Source organism: Rutidosis leptorrhynchoides, chromosome 2 (genome assembly GCF_046630445.1).
Source record: "Rutidosis leptorrhynchoides isolate AG116_Rl617_1_P2 chromosome 2, CSIRO_AGI_Rlap_v1, whole genome shotgun sequence".
Lineage (NCBI taxonomy): Eukaryota > Viridiplantae > Streptophyta > Magnoliopsida > Asterales > Asteraceae > Rutidosis > Rutidosis leptorrhynchoides.
Genome location: NC_092334.1, coordinates 67418473 through 67439603, shown reverse-complemented (window position 1 = coordinate 67439603; position 21131 = coordinate 67418473). Strand labels below are relative to the sequence as shown.

The 21131-nt window shown below is 31.5% G+C and overlaps 1 protein-coding gene across 1 annotated transcript; it reads left to right on the top strand.

Annotated features, from left to right (window-relative positions):
- Positions 1 to 17689: 17689 nt before the first annotated feature.
- LOC139887949 (WRKY transcription factor 6-like) lies at positions 17690 to 20774 on the top strand. The gene is made up of 5 exons (XM_071870994.1): positions 17690 to 17896; positions 18432 to 18530; positions 18617 to 19078; positions 19157 to 19270; positions 20169 to 20774. Exons 1-5 carry the CDS (start codon positions 17690 to 17692, stop codon positions 20772 to 20774), a joined length of 1488 nt encoding a protein of 495 aa, XP_071727095.1.
- Positions 20775 to 21131: the final 357 nt, after the last annotated feature.

Here is a 21131-nt window from a genome sequence, read left to right as displayed (position 1 = left end):
CAAACGTATATAACTCCCTGTTATATCACGTACCTATATGCTTTATGCCTTTATGCATCAGTTTGCGAACAAAAAAATGTCATTGAGTTATCGAGAATCTCAAAGACATTATAATGTCATCACTACTCATATTCATTACTTTTATACCTTTTATTTCTCGTTATTGAATTTTCTTGACGGATGGCGTCTACGAAACTCTAGAATGGAAGGGTTTGGATTACCGATTTAAAGGATCCTATAGCTCAAGCCCCTAGACCTGAATAGGCCATTACAAATTGAAAGTCTTTAATCGAAAGATTATCAGATTACATACTTATCATTTTATGATCTCGACACATCATACTGCTATTATTGGATTATAGACACATCATATCTTATTATATCTTATCATATCTATCTTAATAAACTTTGTCTAACACTTTTCCTAAATTTCCTCCGTAAATTACGGAAATCTTTTTGCTATATATACGTATATCAAGAAGACAAATATATCATTCAATATTCAACACTCATCTCATAACAAAAACCCTTATTCCGATAAGATAATATGGATTTTTCACATGATTCCTCGAACTCCTCGAGCTCCAATGGCAGCGTAATCGGAATGAACCAACCAATTAGTCATCATCTATTTTAGATGAATTGGGGATGGGTTCGTAGTAAACTTAATCAATGGAGACAAGAAGAAGGTGATCCCTTCCACCAACCGAATTCACCTCTTGGTGAAGAACCTGAAGCACTTACCGGCGAACCCGTTCGGAACACTATTTTCACCCTCATTTCCAGGGTATCCAGTCACGAATATATAATATCTAAAATTCTAGATCTTATTCATCCACTTGTCAGAACCGCCAATCACCCCGGAATAATAGAAGAAGTCAATGAGCTTCGCGCTCGAGTGGTGGCTCTGGAGAATATGGTGCGAAACCTACGAGCACCAGCAGCAGCACCAGCAGCATAACCAGCATCACCACCAGTACCAACAGCATCACCACCAACAACATCAGCTTCACCAATAACAAACACCATAATCTGTACCTCGGATATCAACATCATACGCCCCATAGATACCAAGGAATATTAGTAATAATGAGTTAAGATGTATTGACTCATTCTTCCTGAAAATTATATATGTATACTTTATATATATATATATATATATATATATATATATATATATATATATATATATATATATATATATATATATATATATATATGTGGTTTGGAACAATAATAAATCTTTTCGTATTAAGCTATTACGTGTGAATCTTAAATAGTATGTACTACTTGATTAATTCATATCACTAATATTCTATGATATACATTCCTCGTTAATCACTGCTTCATCACAATAAACTCCATTTCATAATAAACTAAGTGTATTATTCAAATACATGTTTGGTTTTACACTTTCATTTTCGATGTACTCAAAACTCTTTAGAAAACATCATTCGTGCCTTGTGAATTTCACAAGAATTCCACGAGCATCAACATCATATACCGAGGTATATCAATAACAATGAACGATGGAGTATTGATTCATAACTTCATTAAAGAAAGATTCTGCGATGATTATGTAATCTCTCAAGTTTTGAAGATTATTTATTCTCGCTTCAACCGCAAATCAAATAATTTTAATAGTATATTAACTCATTAAATCTATATTATACGTGAAGAATACATATATGAACGTATATCTTCATAAAGATTGTAATTAAAAATCCTTTTGTACAAACTGTTAATTGTGAAAATATTTTAACGGGTAGGTAAAACCCGAGAAATATTTATATCTCACATCAATATCTTACATTGTACATTCTTCAAATTCTGATTCAATAATTAGTAACTATACTACTTACATCCACATATGTATCCGTTCACTAAAGAACAACCATTTTCATACAAATTTAATTACCTATTCTGATTTGGACATATCGGAATCCAAGTAAAGCTTTAGCAAGTGTAATCTTCCTAAAGATCACTACATTCATGAATTATATTCATTCGTATTCTATGATGAATTATCACATCAAACCACCGAAATTATCGTTCATTACTTTTGAAATCAACAACGCCTATTCATCAACCATTAGAACCGTTGACGATTACAATCAGCGTTTAATCATCTAAAAATGAAATTTCTTGAAACCATCTCGGATTGATAACCGATGAATCAAATATGGCTGCATTAAATGCAGAGGAAACAGCAAAATTGTAGATGGTCTCAATGGCCAAAAGTTTGATAATAAAGAATGGTACGTTGGAAAAGCTCAAAAGAAAATTTGGAACTGAAAAACGGATTGAGCTAACCATGGAGGAGACCAAGGACAAATACAAGGACCAAACCCTATATTCAAAGAATCCAGGTAATTCTGGATCCGATGAAATCTTTAGAGAATATCTTGCTCCGAAATTATGTTAAAAGCTTGCGGAAAATTTTTCTTCATCAACCTTCGAACTTAGAAATTCCAAAATGTCGTTATAAATATCCTCTATATTTCTGAAGATATTTTCATAACGATTCTTGTCCACAATTAAGTATCTCTTTGCGATATCTTTATAAAGGAAACTATTTTAGTTTCTATATTCAGTAAAATTCAAGTTTAAATTATAAATGTTTTGAAGAAATGTTGGAAATTGAAGCATGAGTTAGTATAATATAATGACGTCAGGCCAGCGTGATTATATTACAGTAAGTCATGCTAAATTTTTAATGGAAGATGATGATTCATAGACTTTATAATCATTATTTGCCATGTTACACGACTCTTACATTCTACTTAATCTCTGAACATATCAAGAACATATATTCTTGATAGTTCTATCCTCAGTAATTCTGGTAATTTACCAAATCAAATCGTGATATTACGCTTAGAACATTAGGTTCATTCGAAACTTCATACCTACAAATTCTGGACCATTACTCGCTTAACTTAGAGTCGAGAGCAGAATAAAAAGGTAAAGAGCTCCGACATATAAGGGAAAATACAAAGCCCGATAACAACACGGAAATTACAAATCGTGTATATCAATGCGTATAGCAACATAAAGACACGGGAGAATTAAAAACACTATAACCCCAAGAGCATAGTAGAAGTAAACAGCTTCCTCTGGTGGTAAAAGAAAAAGAAGCATGACTGCATATATGGTCAATATAATAACAAATATCAATACGGGATTGAGCATATTAACAAATCTTTTGGAAGTATGAATCTAGGAAGAAAGTATAGAAGTGGTGAAGATAATGAAACGGAAGAAGCTAATTTATAGCAAAATTTCCAAACACAACAATCGAGGCAATTCATCGCATTTAATCAAAGAAATCCCAAAATTCCGTAAATACCGGATAATCAAATCTTATAGATTACGAAGATTTCATTTAATCCCTTGAATTCCGGAAATCGATCGTGACTACATCAAAAGTTAAGGCGAACATTTAATTTACTCATTCACTCTTTTACGATAGCTTCGTTTATACTCTTTCTATAATCGAATCGTTCTATCCATATTATTCAATAGTGATAAAACTTTATTCTTCAACTTATATTCATCATTACAATATTCTTATTGTAAACAATGATGATCTCTATCAAACTTCATGACTATAATTTTCATGAACTACTCTCTGTTTTGTCTACCCTAACATTGTGGCATAAACGCTCAAGGTTTAATGAGCTCGATATTATTCATAACACATTTTATATATCCAATTTACTGAAATGACTTGTATAACATCATCATTTTGAATGATCTCCGCATTAATAATAAAATGCACTTCGTAGAAGAACTTGTAGAAATTATGGTATGTATGATTTTAATTCTTGAAACAGAACAATATTCTATCCGTTGGAATTCACGCAAGGCCCCGAGCATACCTGGGAACGTGAAAACCAAATAAAACGTAAATATCCTCGTCTATGTACGAACAACACCGATTAATGGCAGCAACTAAATTTCGGGATGAAATTTCTTTTAACGGGTAGGTACTATAACAACCCTCATATTTCCATACCTGAATTGACTAATTTGACTATAGGGTTGTTATCCATACGTAATATATAATTAAATTCGACGTTGATCAAATATTTATTTTTAGTTGACACGTTCTGTTAACTAAAGTTTACACTAATTATATAAAATAACTTTAGTTAATATTAATGCGTATTATATTTAAAACTATATGTAACATAATTATTAATTAAATGATAATTTATTTTAATCATTATATATATTTTTAGCTTATAAAAAAATAAAAATAAAAAGAAATAAGTTTTTTTTAATAAATTAAATAATGAGCCCATGAATTTTGACTAAATAATTTCAAAAACAAAAACTTATTAAAAACATTTTTAACATGTTTTTATTATTTTGTCAAAATTGACACCTTTATTTTATTATTTTTTTTTCTTTTCACCAACCATTTTTTACCTATAAATACATAGCTCCTCATTCATTTTTTTCTTGCCAAACACAAAAACTTAATTTATTCTCTCAAAACCTTGAAGAAAATTTGAGGTACTTTCTATTTTTATTAATTTTTTTCAATATTGTCATTTATATTTATATTTATTGTATATTCTTTGTAAAATTCAAAATTAATTATGTTTATATATTATAATTAGTATTATAAGTGTTATGATGCATAAAAATAATTTTGATAATTTATGGAATATTATTTATAATTAAATACGAATTATGTAGTGTTTAAACGTAAAAATAATGTAAAATTCGTAATAAATACTTTTAACCAAAAATAAAATATATATATAATTTTTTTCTGAGTTTTTAAAACTTATATAGATCTGAAAAAATTATAAAAGTAATTACTTGGGTCGAATTGGTATTTATTATATAATTAAACTCTATTATTATGTAATTCGAAGGTAAATTAAGAATAAATATAAAATAATAAAAAAATATTTTTTTAAATATTTTTCTACAGGTTATTAGACTGATAGAAACTTATAAAAATTATAAAAATAATTATTTGGGTTTATTTAGTAATTATGTAGAATTAAAATTGTTTTGTGAATACATTAAGGGTAAAAACAAAAATAAATACAAAAATATAATAAAAACGTTTTCTTAAATTTTTCTACTAATCTATATGATTAACTAAGACTATAAAAATTATGTATGTAATTTTTAGATATTTAATTTATTATTTAGACATTTTTGAATAATGTTCGATTAATAAAACACTATTATTTTTGAAGTAATTTAGGTATTTATTTAAAGGTAATTATATTTAATATATATAAGACATACTAAGGTATAATAACTAAATATTAAATAAAACTTAGGTTATATTATCACATATATAATTATTAAGTACATTAATAATTCGTTGTGTGTATACACCTAAAGTGAAGGTTAATCAAAGATAATGTATAATTCATGTAAACTTCATCGCTACTCACGGTCGTAAGTGAATGATGTCTAGGTTGCCATTTATGGGTAATCTTGTGGATCTCGAATGCCATGACTTAGATTCTGGTCAAGAATCCTGGGCCCCCGGTTACATCTGGTCATTCCTGACTTATTTGATAGCAACGAAGTTTGAGTAAAGTTATACAACGTCTTGCTAAAGATTAACCCGAACTTTCTAAAATTGGAAAATTACTATAAGTGGAAACTTTTCATAAATAGTAACCTTCTGAAAATGGAAATTCTTTAGTGAACCATTACTATCAATATAGTACTATATACTATTGTCTGTTAGGCAATGTCTGATCATACGTTCTATCTCTAGGTTGAGATCTCGGTCACGTCCTTCCGTTCAATTCTTTCGTGTGCTACTAAGGTGAACTTCATAGCCCCACTTTTTACTGTTTCATAACTGTTTTATAACTTTTGGGGTGAGACACATGCTTGCTTTATAACTGTTTTACGCTTAGACACAAGTACTAAATTGTTAACTATGCTGTCATGCTTTGATTCATGCTAAATCCCTACCGTAATATCGTTAATTGCTACGTTTAAATGCAAACTTAATTATTGTGAGTAGGCCTATTGAGAGTAACGTCTCTAACCATTCGACCGTTGGTCTTTGGTTACATAATAATGATTCCACGACACTGACAGTACAAGGTGTCATAGGGTAAACTTGTTTAGTAGCGATATTACAAAATGCAGCAACACTTTTAGATTGATATTTCTATATCAATCAACTTTAAACTAAATCTTGTGGTCTAAAACTTTGGATATTATTTATAAACCTATGAATTTCACTCAACCTTTTTGGTTGACACTTTAAGCGTGTTTTGTCTCAGGTGATGATTGAGCTAGCTGCTACTTGCTACTAGATGATTGATGTATGCTTTGCTGCTTGCATGGAGTCCATCATTCATATTTATCATTATGTTTAAGACATTTTCCATTTACTGTACTCTTATGATGTAAAACTTTGAATAATGCTTCCGCTGTTTATTTAATAAATAAAACGTCTCATTTAGAGTCGTTCTCGCTTATACAACTGTGTTATGATATGATTGGTCACAATTACCCCTGGTCCATTTTGGGAGTGTGACATTCAGTATCTGCTGAAGTCATTAACGAATACCTTGCTCCTGACTCAAAATCCGTTACGAACAAATCTTCTTCATCATCCTTCGATATTAGAAATTCTAAGATATTATCATATCTTTCATTATAAATATCTTCGATATTTATGAAGATATCTTCATAACTATTATCATTCGAAATTATTTATCTCTTCACGCTATCTGTGTTACATCATAAAAGAAACTATTTTAGTTTCTAATTTCTGAAAATTTCAAAAAATGGATGTTTTTGAAGTAGTGTTGGGAATTGAAACATGAGTTAGTATAATATAATGACACTTGATCAAAGTGATTATATTACAGTAAGTCATGCTGAGTTTCTAATGGAACGTGATAAAGGTTCACAGATCATACCCTCATCATGAACCATGTTACATAACTCTTTCATTCTATTTAACCTCTAAACATATCAAGAAAGTATTTTTCTTGATGATTCGGTCTTTTTCGAGGTATTCTGGTAATTTGACAAGTCAGATTGTGCCATTACCGTTTCTTTCTTAGAATATTAATTATGTTCATTCCGAAATTCATACCTACGAATTTTGGACCATTATTCGCTTGACTTAAAGTCGGGAAGAGAAAACAAAAGCATGAAGCTCCGAAATATAATGGAAAATATAAAGCCCGAAAACAACCCCGAAATTACAAACGGTGTATATCAATGCGTATAGCAATATAAAGACACGGGAGAATGAAAAACAATATAACCCCAAGGTAATAGTAGAAGAAAATAACCTCCTCTGGTGGCAGATAAAAAGAAGAATGAATGATATGATAGCTAAGAAAATATCAAGAATCAGAACTGGATGAAGCATTTTCACAAATCTTTTGTAAGTATGAAATAAGGAAGAAGATTATAGAAGTGGTGAAAATAAATGAAACGGAAGAGGTCAATTTATAGCAAAATATCAGACATAGCAATCGAGGCAGATTACGCATTTAATCAAAGGAAATCCTAATTTCCTTAAATTCCGAAGAATCAAATCTTATTTAAATTATGAAGATTTTCTATTCCTTAAATTCTGGAAATTAATCGTTACTACGTCAAGAGATAAGACGAATCTCTATTCTCCATTTCACTCTATTACGATAACTTTCCTCATACGCTTCGAGTAATTGGATTTTTTTATCCATATTATTCAACGGTGATAAAAATTCTATTTATCAACACATATTCGTTATGAAAACATTTTTATTGTTAGCCATGACGACCTCACTCAAATTTCGGGATGCAATTTCTTTAACGGGGAGTTACTGTGATGACCCGAAAATTTCTGACCAAATTTAAACTTAATCTTTAACGTTTCCGACACGATAAGCAAAGTCTATGAAGTTGAATCCTAAAATTCTTGAACTATTCAAATATCCTTCGATTGTTCTCAACGATTCGCGAACAAATATATGTAAATAGATACATATATATATACTATAACTTGAAAACATAACAAAGTGTTATGAAAACGATACTGTGCATTAACCTTATTGGTTTGATTATCTGATTGATATATTTAACTACGGAGTTAAAAGATTATGCCAAACGATTGAATTAAAAGATATTTATTGAGTCCCTTAAAGATTATGAAATTATTACGAGTCTCTGTTGTGAGGTCCAAGTTGATTTGGGAAATCGTTCATTTTTAACGATATTCGAAATAAATGGTAAAGTGTTTGTTTAAATAACGTAATTTGGAGACATACAATAATAAGGAATATTAACTGTTGGAATTAGATATATGAATAACTTGTGATATGTATTTTAAAACGTATATATTAATATTGAAAATATATAAAATATAATATTAAACTGGTCATAAAATGAATTGTTATTATATATATATTAACAAATAGCGAGACAATGATTTATAGAAGTAAATGACCAAAACACTCGAAAGTTTAATATATACTTTGAGTAGTATAGTTTAGGGATAATTTAAGGCTATATTTTGACAAAGGTACGTGACACGAAACGTAAAATGCAAGTTTTCTAAGCGTAAGAAAATGCGTTCGAGAAACTGGAACCGGGACATGAGTTGAGTGATGACGTACGACTTATCGGAACAAAAAATACAAGTCAACTATGCACGTGAATTTAATATAATATATAATTAATTATTTAAATTAAATATATTATATATATTATATAAAAATATGTCGACAAGCTAAAAGTTAAAAAATTGTGAGCTGGATTTTGGGGCCATGCGATCGCATGAGAAATAGGCATAAAACCCATACGATCGCATGGGGTTCAGTTTCAGCAAATGTACTATAAATTCTCCAATTTTCTGCGAATGTTTTTCACACACATCTGTATCTCTACTCTCTATATTTATATTATTATTATTAATATTAATATTATTATTATTATTATTATTATTATTATTATTATTATTATTATTATTATTAATATTATTATTATTATTAATTCTAATATTATTATTAGAAATATTAGTAGTAATATTAATTAGTATTATACAAAAATACTAAGACGAGGTCATAAGCGTGTCACTTTCAAAATGGGTTTTCAAGCGGGATAGAGCTAAGGAAACTTTGAGTTATAGCTATGAAGGTTATGGGTAATATTCATGGGTACTATTCGCAAGTCAAACCTAGTGTTTATCATCTTCGTTGTGTCTACCTACTTTCCTGCAATATTGAATCACAATATTGATACGTGAGCATTCATATCTTATCTTTTATATATTAATTGTGCATCCATGTCTAGTGCTCGAGTATATATGTTTATGCATGCTTGTATACTAAATTTCGTCATTAAACAGTTTATAATGAATCACGAATTAAATACATATATTACTAGTAAAAGGTATATGCTATACATGTTTTTGGAAAGCTGACGAAAAATCAATAACTTTTCATTTAGATATCGAATAGTTTCGATGAACGGATTAAAAGATATGATCAACTGAATTATGATTGACGTTAATTGAAATTGCTTTTGAATCTGCAATTAAGATTTAAACAACTTGTTTACAAGATTGATAAAATGGATTTTTAAATATTACCAGCCGAGTAAATGAATTCTTATATAAAGCACGTCTCGTTTTGTTGAACTATTGTCAAAATTGACTTTTTGAAACAACTTTGGATAACTTTTGTATGTCGATCTCGAGCATTAGGATTATGATACACTATGACCAGACCTAGCTTGGTAGACATTTATTGACTAACATATGCTCTCTAGGTTGAGATCTACGGTTATTTGGTATTCCGAGTTTCGATCACATTTCGGTGAACAACTTTATGTACTGCTAAGGTGAGTTTCATTTGCTCCCTTTTTAAAAGCTTTTGCAATATATATTTTTGGGTTGAGAATACATGCACTTTATTTTAAACGCAATGGATACAAGTACATACTAAATTCTACACTGAGTTTGAACCGAAAATCCCTTAGCTTTGGTAACTAGTAACTGCCAGTTATAAGAACTGGTGGGCGCGAGTAGTAGTATATGGATCCATAGGGCTTGACATCCCCGTCTGTTCCAGGTATAGAAACCCTAGCCTGAACTATTAAACAGACGTATGCTATTTGAGTTTAGTACACGTTGGTTTGTGTGTATTGTACATGTTGGTTGCATGTATGTTAAAACAGGGGTACTTATTATATAGACGTTAAAGTTTAGTTACCAGGGTGCTCAATCTTGTAGAATATTTTGATAAACATTTCTGGATGAAACAACTGAAATCTTGTGATCCACCTTTATGTACAGATTATGCAAAACATTAAAACTATGAACTCACCAACCTTTGTGTTGACACTTGTTAGCATGTTTATTCTCAGGTTCCCTAGAACTCTTCCGCTGTTTGCTTATATGTTAGACAAGGTATGTGCATGGAGTCTTACATGGCATATTTTTCAAGGAAACATTGCATTCACCGAATCATCATCATGTATCTTATTTTGACTGCATTGTCAATGGAAGTACCATTGTAAACTATTATTTACGATGATTGTCTATATGTAGATATCATCAGATGTCGAAAACCTTTGATTTAAATATTTATTTATGGTGTGCCTTTTCAAAAGAATGCAATGTTTACAAAACGTATCATATAGATGTCAAATACCTCACAATGAAATCGATGAATGATGTGTTCGTCCATATGGATTTGGAGCGATCGTCACAAATTTCATAGAACTATTTCATAGTTTGGGATGTTTTTCAGAACCTTCACATTCGAAGTATGTAAGTCTAGAAGATAGATGTTATCTATATATAACTGTTGTCGTAGAAAATGCTGCAAGATTCAAAATACTGATTGCTAATTCCCGGTAGTTGGTATGGCAATTACCGTTACAAGATGTGGATGAGTACATGATAGGGTTTCAATGAGTATAATGACTTTTCGGAAGGTCAAAGATCAATGAAGTTGTTGGTAAATTTACTGCTAATGTGGTGGAACATAAAAGGTTCTCAAGTAACAAAAATGTATATGTCAAGGTTATAATAAGACTAATCTGAAAAGTCGAAATTGACTGGTTGAAAGTGGGGGTAAAACTGGATACTTTGAAAAAGAAATTGCAAGGTTATTTTCGGTAAAAACAACGCTAAAGGATCTTGCACAGTTTTGAAGTCAAAGTATAGATTTGAAAGATTTAGAGATCTAAGAATGATATCACCGGTTCAGAGTTATGACTTGGATTCTGATCCGTCAATATCAGAATATGCATTTAAATTTGTATGGAAACGATTGTATATCGCTGTGAGCATAGTTAATAATTTTTGAATCAAAGTTGAAGAATGTACAATATAACATATTAATTGTGAACTTATATATTTCCCGGGAATTACCTACCCGTTAAAGATTTCACAAGTAATATTTTGTACAAAAGAATTTTCATTACAGTCTTTATGAAAATATATGTATGTATATTTCTTCAGATGTAATACAGATTTAATGAGTTAATATCATATTAAGCTCATTTGATTTTCGACTTGACTTAAAAATGATTAATCTCTAAAACATTAAAGATTACATAGTCTTTGCGGAGTATTTCACTAATGAAATCAACACTTCATTATTTATTCTTATTGATATTCCTCAATGAAGGATGTTGGTGCTCGTGGAATTTTTGTGAACCTTACAAGGCACAGATGATGTTTTCTGAAAAGTTTCGAGTACATCGAAAATGAAAATGTAAAATCAATTATGTAATTGAATAATACACTTGGTTTATTAAGAAATGGAATTCATTAAGTTGAAACAGAGATTGTAGTTAACAATGGTTAAGTTGTTAAGGAAGGATGTACATCATTGCATATTAGTAATATGAACTAACCGAGTAGTACCTACCAGTTAAGATTCACACGTAATAGCTTAGTACGAAAAGATTTATTTTGATTTCAAAATTCATATATATTAAATATACATAAAATTTCTTCAGGGGAAATGAGTTAATACTTCATCGGTTATTGTTGCTGGTATTTCTTGGTAATTACGGTGCGTATGACATTGATGCTCTTGGAATAGATTGTGAAGTTGAGGTTTGCGATGCGGATGTTATTGGTGGTGGTAATGGTACTATTGGTGTTGTTGTCGGTGGTACTGTTGCTGCCGGTGATGCTGCTGGTGCTTGTAACCTTTGCACCGTATTCTCCAAAGCCACTACCCGAGCGCGAAGCTCGTTGACTTCTTCTACTACACCGGGATGATTGGCGGTTCGGACTAGCGGATGAATAAGATCCAGAATTTGAGAGAGTATATGATCATGACGAGATATTCTGGAGATGAGAGAGAAAATGGTATTACGAACAGGTTCGCAGGTAAGTGCTTCAGGTTCTTCGCCAAGAGGGCAATGTGATGGATGGAAGGGATCGCCTTCTTCTTGTCTCCAATAATTAAGCAGGCTACGAACCCATCCCCAATTCATCCAGAATAGGTGATGGCTGATTGGTTGATCCATTCCGGTTACACTGTCTTCGAAATTCAGGTGAATATCCATATCGGAATAGCTGTCGGAGTTTAAGGAATTTGAACTGGATACTGGATCCATCTTGTATAATTAGGGAGATGATTTTTGATATGAATTAGATTATAGAATTTATTTTGGTATTCTTCAATACATAATTTACATATGTATATATAATACCAAATTCCATAAATCACGGAGAAATTTTCGGAAGATGTTAAAAAAAGTTTATAGTAACAGATACGCTAAGATATGAATTTTTGTCTATACGCTATTTATGCAATAAATGCAGAAAAACGTGTCTAGACTTAAGAATGATAAACATGTAATTTCCGACAAGAAATGATAAGCAAAACTTTTAACATGCAGACACGGTCGAAGTCCAGACTTACTAATGCATCCTAACAACTATAAGTTAGACACACTCATGCAAGACCTGGTTCGCTAGGACCAACGCTCTGATACCAACTGTGACGATCGCTCCAAATCCATATGGATGAACATGTCATTCATTGATTTCATTGCGAGATATTTGACCTCTATATGATACGTTTTGTAAACATTGCATTCTTTTGAAAAGGCATACCATAAATGAATATTTAAATCAAAGGTTTTCGACATCTGATGATTTCTACATATAGACAATCACCATAAATAATAGTTTACAATAGTACTTCAGTTGACAATGCAGTCAAAATAAGATACATGGTGATGATTTGGTGAATGCAACGTTTCCTTAAAAAAATATGCCATGTAAGACTCCATGCACATAGCTTGTGTAACATATAATCAAACAGCGGAAGACTTCTAGGGAACCTGAGAATAAACATGCTAACAAGTGTCAACACAAAGGTTGGTGAGTTCATAGTTTTAATGTTTCGTATAATCTGTATATAAAGGTGGATCACAAGATTTCAGTTGTTTCATCCAGAAATGTTTATCAAAATATTCTACGAAATTGAGCACCCTGGTAACTAAACTTTAACGTATATATAATTTATACCCTTTGTATAATCATCTTAATAATACACGCAAACCAACGTGTACGCTTCTCAAATAGCATACGTCCGTTAAAAGGCTAGTGCTCTAGCTCGGACGGGGATATCAAGCCCTATGGATCCATATACTACTACTCGCGCCCACCAGTTCTTATAACTGGCAGTTACTAGTTACCAAAGCTAAGGGATTTTCGGTTCAAACTCAGTGTAGAATTTAGTATGTACTTGTATCCATTGCGTTTAAAATAAAGTGCAAGTATTCTCAGCCCAAAAATATATTGCAAAAGCAATTAAAAAGGGATCAATGAAACTCACGCATATAAATCTAGTATTTTCAATATTTATAAACAGTCGCATGTATTCTCAGCCCAAAAATATATTGAGTAAAAGGGATCATATGAAACTCATCTTAGCAGCATATAAAGTCGTTCACCAAAATGTGATCGAAACTCGGATTACCAAATAATCGTAGATCTCAACCTAGAGAACATATGTTGGTCAATAAATGTCTATCAAGCTAGGTCAGGTCATAGTGTATCACAATCCTAATGCTCGAGATCGACATACAAAAGTTATCCAATGTCATTTCAAAAAGTCAATTTTGACAGTTGTTTAACAAAACGAGACGTACCTTATATAAGGATTCATTTGCTCGGTTGGTAATATTCAAAAATCCAAATTATCAATCTCGTAAACGAGTTGTTTAAATCTTAATTGTAGATTCAAAAGCAATTTCAATTAACGTCAATCATAATTCAGTTGATCATATCTTTTAATCCGTTCATCGAAATTATTCGATATCTAAATGAAAAGTTATTGATTTTTCGTCAGCTTTCCAAAAACATGTATATCATATACTTTTTACCAGTAATATATGTATTTAATTCGTGATTCATTATAACTGTTTAACGGCGAAATTTAGCATACAAGCATATATAAATATATATATATACTCGAGCACTAGACATGGATACACAATTAATATATAAAAGATAAAATATGAGTGCTTACGTATAAATATTGAGATTCAATATTGTAGAAAAGTACGTAGACGTAACGGAGATGATAAACACTAGATTTGATTCACAAATATACCCCCGAACATTACCCATAACCTCCTTGACAATAACCCATAATTTTCTTAGCTCTATCCCGCTCAAAAACACATTTTGAAGGTGACACGCTCATAACCTCGTCGTAGTATTTTAGGTATATATACTACTAATAATAATATTATAATAAGATTAATAATAATAATATTAATCTTAATAATAATAATAATAATAATAATAATAATAATAATAATAATAATAATAATAATAATAATAATAATAATAATAATAATAATATAAAAAAATAATAATTCGGAGGAATGAAACGAGCTTTTATAGTATGTGGCCTGCTACAGTACCTCATGCGATCGCATGAGTTTTCAGTGTTTTTGCCATGCGATCGCATGACCGCCTTATCCGTTTTTGTTTGCTAGTTCGTCGACATCAAATAGTGTTTTACTGTAGCAAATAGTTTTTACTGTAGTAAATAGTGCTACTGTAGCAAATAGTGTTTATTGCAGCAAATCACTGTAGCAAGTCGTCTTCACTGTAGCACTGTAGCAAATACGGTTTCACTGTAGCAAATAGTGTTTTACTGTAGCAAATAGTGTTTTACTGTAGCAAAGTTATTTTACTGTAGCAAATAGTGTTTTACTGTAGGAAAGTCGTTTTTACTTGTACATATATATATATATACATATCATTGTTCATGAATCGTCGAGAGCAGTCAAATGTAATGAAACAGTTCTAAAATTTTGAGATTCAACTTCATAGACTTTGCTTATCGTGTCGGAAACGTTAAATCATTTAAAGATAAAGTTTAAATTTGGTCAAAAATTTCCGGGTTGTCACAGTTACCCTGTCGAATGCCCCTACCAGGAGTGAATTCCGAAGTGGGGGAACCGTTGATAAGGATGGAGATGGTGGATGATGAGAGGCATGCATTGATAAACTTAATCCACTTATTTTCGAATCCCATACATCTCATAGTATCGAAAAGAAAATCTCATTCGATGCAGTCAAATGCCTTTTCGAAATCTACTTTGAAGATGAGACCCTCCTGTTTTTTCCTTTTTAATTCATCTATTATTTCGTTTGCTATTAGAACGCTATCTAGGATGTTTCGACCTTTTAGGAAAGCGGTTTGTTCAATACCAATTAATTTATGTATTATTTTCGCGAGACGGTTGTAGAGTATTTTTGTGAGAATTTTATAGTAGCTTCCAATTAAACAGATCGGTCGGTATTCGTGGAAGCCAATAGGATTGGATTTTTTTGGGATTAATGTGAAGAATGAGGCGTTACACTATAATAGATGAATTAAAAAGGAAAAAACAGAAGGGTCTCATCTTCAAAGTAGATTTTGAAAAGGCATTTGACTGCATCGAATGGGATTTTCTTTTCGATACTATGAGATGTATGAGATTCGGAAATAAGTGGATTAAGTTTATCAATGCATGCCTCTCATCATCCACCATCTCCATCCTTATCAACGGTTCCCCCACTTCGGAATTCACTCCTAGTAGGGGCATTCGACAGGGTGACCCAATCGCCCCCTTCCTATTCATCATCGTTGCCGAAGGACTTAACATTCTTACCAAAGTTATTGTGTAATTGTGGTGGATTTATCAATAACTTGGTGGAAAGTAATAAGCTCATAATTGTGTTCTTATCCATGATAATCCTAAAACTTTCTTCAAGCTTTCTTAAGGAGTATTTCTTATTCGAATGGTACAGAGTAAGTTTTATTAGAAGATATGATACGGAGTAAATATGAACAAATATTAATTTTATTATTGTAGTTATAGTTATCCACATGATAATGACAATTTGGTTAAAGCATATAGTTATTATCACGTGTTTGTAGATAATAATCACAATAAATTACGAGACTATTGCTTATTAACAAAAGATATAATGATACCTTAAAGTTTTGTCTCCCATATATTGTTAGTAAAAAAAGTATAATGATATATTAAAGTTTTGTCTCTCTTTTTAAACAATTTAAGTTTTTCAATATAACTTTAAATTATTTAATTTGTGACAAGTATATTATATACTCCGTAATAATTTTAAGTCGGATTAATTAATTAATTATTAATTATCAAATAGAAGATTTAGTATATTTCATTGATTTTATTCAAGTCAATGGACTCTAAACTTGTAGATCGAGTGCTTTTCGTCCGTTGTGATGCTAAATGGTCGGGATGTTAGAGGTGGTGAATTTTCATGAACGACTCAATCTTTGACCAATCCCTGAATCAAATATAATTTTGACTTTGGGGTCTTACTTTCCATACTTGTATGTACATTTTCTGTATAATATTGACTATTGACTATTTATATTTATATTTATTTCCATATCTTTATTAAGGTTGTTTTTAAACATAACTTATACTTAATATTGAAAATAGAATCTCATTGAATTGTTATTGTTTCTATGTCTTATTATGATACACAATAAGATAAGTACTCCGTACTATTTTTTTCAAAATTTATGTGTGAAGTTTGAACAATCTAAAAAGTTATTTACAGTGAATTATACATCTCACAAATTCAAATATTTGACTTAATACAAAAGTATTAAAGTAAACCACAATTTCAATCTCTCTTTCTAACAAATTGTGCGACATCCTTTCATTAACAACACGTGGCCATTTCAAGTCAATCATAATCATAAACATAAATTATAAATATATATAAAATAAATATAAATATAAATACATAAAAAAAAATATAAAAAAAAAAAACATTTGAACCTTATATACATTCTAGACAAATATCTCATCACTTTTACTTAACGTAGTACGAGTCTATCCTAGTTATAAATACTATAACCTCAAAGTCACAAATAAACACTAAAAATTCAAAAAACACAAAAATTTGTATAAATTATCAATATTTTAAAGTATTTTACAGTCTTGAGTCACAACTTAATCTCCAGTTTTATCGCCTAGTCCAACTACTTTAATTCTCTATTTCTTTCATCTTCGTTTATAAATTATAAATCTCCAAAATATCAAGCAAGTAGACTCTCGTTTGAATATACAAAAATAATCAGATCCCATTATTTAGCTTATTACTTTGATTCGATTTGATCTGATCTGACGGCCACAAAACAATCTGTAATTTCAACCACGGCAGATAATGGACGCAGGTGGCAGTGAAAATTCTCATTCAATGTTGCAGTTTCCTGTCAACCTTTATTGCCCTACCACTACTAATGTATCCGATAACACGAAACCAATAAATGAGATGGATTTTTTCGCTGAGAAGAACGATATCGTTGAAGACTTAGATGATCAGTCTAAGTTTGCTGATGAAAATTCTGATCGTGTTCATCATGATATTAACGTAAGTGTTCTTTGATCTCTAGTTACTTTTCATGTTATAACAATATATAGTATATAATATATATTGCAAAAGGAATTTGCTAATTAACGACACCCGCGCTAAAGTGAATAATATAGTTGTGCATGACAGTTACCCATTGACTTTGTGATGGCGCTAAAGCGAAACTGGTGAGAATGTATAGTTAACAAAATCGGAACAATGAAGAAATTATACATATTATTGTTTTGTGAAATATGTCTATTTCTGTTAGAAACGGGATTATTGACATACTATACTTTTAATTTAACTAAAGATCAATGAATGACTACTATAACTAGCATCAAATTGTTTATTCGTTTTTCTTTTTTCTTTTTTTTTTCTTTTTTTTTGTTTTTTGTTTTTTTGTTTTTAATAATTTTGACATGCATTCACAGTCCATAAAGAACGAGACGGGTGGACTGTTTAGAGGTAAAGATATTGTATGGATGAACAACTATTTTGTTCTTAATTCTAGTTTTTATAATAGATTTGTTTTCTTTTTCGTCTAACTACACAGACTGGTTTGCATCTTCTTACTGGCAACACAATAAGCGATGAATCCGTTCATGATGATGAAGCACCTAAGCACTCCGAAGATAAACGAGTTAAAAATAAGGTAATACATGATTACTAGGAGCAATGGAGCATACATTTTCTATGAATTGTTAATGTTTAATTTGAAATATTTTTGAATTTATTTAGTTGGAGAGCGAACTAGAAAGGATGAACATCGAGAATCAACGAGTGAGCATTGAGAATCAACGAATGAGCATTGAAAATCAACGGTTAAAACAAGAGTTGCACCTAATGGCGATGAAACTACAGAAACGCGTGGTAAATCCTAACGAAGATGGTAAAAACATCAACGAATGTGGTGGAGAGCTAGCAATGGTGCCAAGACCGTTTATGGATCTCGGTTTAGCAGCTTTAGATGATGAAAATTCGCGATCATCGTCAGAGGCGAAAGGCCATGATCATGAACATGAAATTCCGAGAATTAATAATGTTGATGAAAGAGAGATTGTGGAACATGTTTTGCCTCCGAATAAGTTTCCTAGATTGGATGTTTTGAAAAAGGATGATAGTACTAGTATTGATCAAGCTACCGAAGCAACCATTCGAAAAGCTAGGGTTTCTGTTCGAGCTAGATCGGAAGCTCCTATGGTACGTATTTTGAATATGAACTTTATGGTTAAATTAAAATAGGTATGGATTATATGATTAGCTTATTTTGTTAACTAGATTACAGATGGGTGTCAATGGAGAAAATATGGACAAAAAATGGCGAAAGGAAATCCATGTCCTCGAGCTTATTATAAGTGCACTATGGCTGCAGGTTGTCCTGTGAGAAAACAAGTAAGTTTTTTTTTTCTTCTTCTAATTTGGTTCTTAAAATCAAGAAAACTATGCATTACAATAAAATTAGTGAGAAATATACATGTTGACAAACCTCAAGGTGTTGGTGCATTGATGATCACCTGACTTCTCATAAGGGAGGGAGGTTAGAGGTTCGACTATCATGTGCTGCGAAATTATTTTCCTTGTGGTCACCCGCCCATTTCATGAGGCTCGAATGTTTGGACGTATATGCGTTTGACCCTCACCTGAGGGGCTTTTATCACATGCGATGCCTGTATGGATTCGTAGTGGGGTTTTTCTCCTGAGGGGCGGTAGGATTGTAATGGTTCGTCCAAAGAAATGATCGAGTGGGTGGGTTTTGACATCGTTATCATATCCCGTCAGTGACTAACTCCCGTTCAAAAAAATATTGTATATACATGTTGACAGCCCAAAACTTACACTTTTGTAAAAGTAGGCTGTTTAGTTATATTTGGTGACTAGTTCGACCCGACTAGGCATAACTCTTGAGTTAGTTAAGGTCACCGGTCAACACTAGTCAACGCTGATCAATATGCCAAGTCGATCAAAGTCGGATTTATTCGGTCGAAGTCAAAATTGTTCGTTAAAAATTGGTCGAAATTGACCGGTCAACGCGATCAATATGTCTAAGATTGATCAAAGTCGGATTTATTTGGTCAAAGTCAAATTTTGTTCGTTAAAAGTTTGTCGAAATTGATCAATCGCTGACTAGTCCCCTTCAAATTCCTAACCGACTAGTCGCCTATTAACAGCTCTTACTAACTTTATTACACTAAACATAATACACTTAAAACCTTATATGTACATTTTATTGCATGGATTATTTTTTTCATAGTATAACATTCTTGTAATTTTTTCTTTTTACAATGACTAGGTACAAAGATGCGCAGAAGATAAAACTATATTAATCACCACATACGAAGGCAACCACAACCACCCGTTACCACCGGCCGCCATGGCCATGTCATCCACCACTTCCTCCGCCGCACGAATGCTACTCTCCGGTTCAATGCCAAGTTCCGACGGTATCATAAGCTCCAACTACTTAGCAACAAATCTATTCCCTTGCTCTTCAAATATGGCCACAATTTCAGCTTCAGCCCCATTTCCAACTGTCACATTAGACCTGACCCAATCCCCAAACACACCACCCAACCACCAAAACTTCACTGGTCAAAATGCTGCATTACTGCCCCATTTAATCGGGCAGGGTTTATACAACCAATCAAAATTTTCAGGGCTTCAACTCTCTCAAGATACTAATAGTACTTCACGTGCCGCTTTAGCTGATACTGTGAATGCACTTACTACCAACCCTAATTTTACTGCTGCATTAGCGGTAGTAATTTCGTCTATTATCGGTGGCGGTAGTGGTGGTGATGGTGGTTCTCAGTCGAATTCTGCCGTGAATAACAACACATGCAACAATAATAATGGGAGTGTCCCTAAAGAGAGTAGCTTTTCTTTTAGAGGAAATTAATTGATTAATTATTTCATTTTTTTTTTCCAGTTAATTATTTCACACAATTTTGTTTTCTGTTTTCCCTTCTTTCTAACGCTATTTTTGAAAGGGAGTTAGGGATCATGGTAGGGTAAGGTAGTATTTCAAAGTTTTGGGTTGAATAATGTTTGTTATACTAAAGATGAGGGAGTTTTCATGTTGTTTACGGTATTTCATTTTTGAATAATTATCTATATTTCAGTTGGAATTTATAATAGTCTTCTTAATCATGATTTAAACATTATGCCTTATTCAAGACTTCTGAATTTTGTCATGAAACATGTTGTTGGTCAATTGATTACTTGTTATTTTGTCCAAAACATGTTCAGGCTAAAT

Coding starts and splice junctions, on each gene's coding strand:
- LOC139887949 (XM_071870994.1), top strand. CDS start 17,690: ATGGACGCAGGTGGCAGTGAAAATTCTCATTCAATGTTGCAGTTTCCT. Junction 19,079..19,156: donor CTAGATCGGAAGCTCCTATG/GTACGTATTTTG, acceptor TTTGTTAACTAG/ATTACAGATGGGTGTCAATG. Junction 19,271..20,168: donor GTTGTCCTGTGAGAAAACAA/GTAAGTTTTTTT, acceptor TACAATGACTAG/GTACAAAGATGCGCAGAAGA.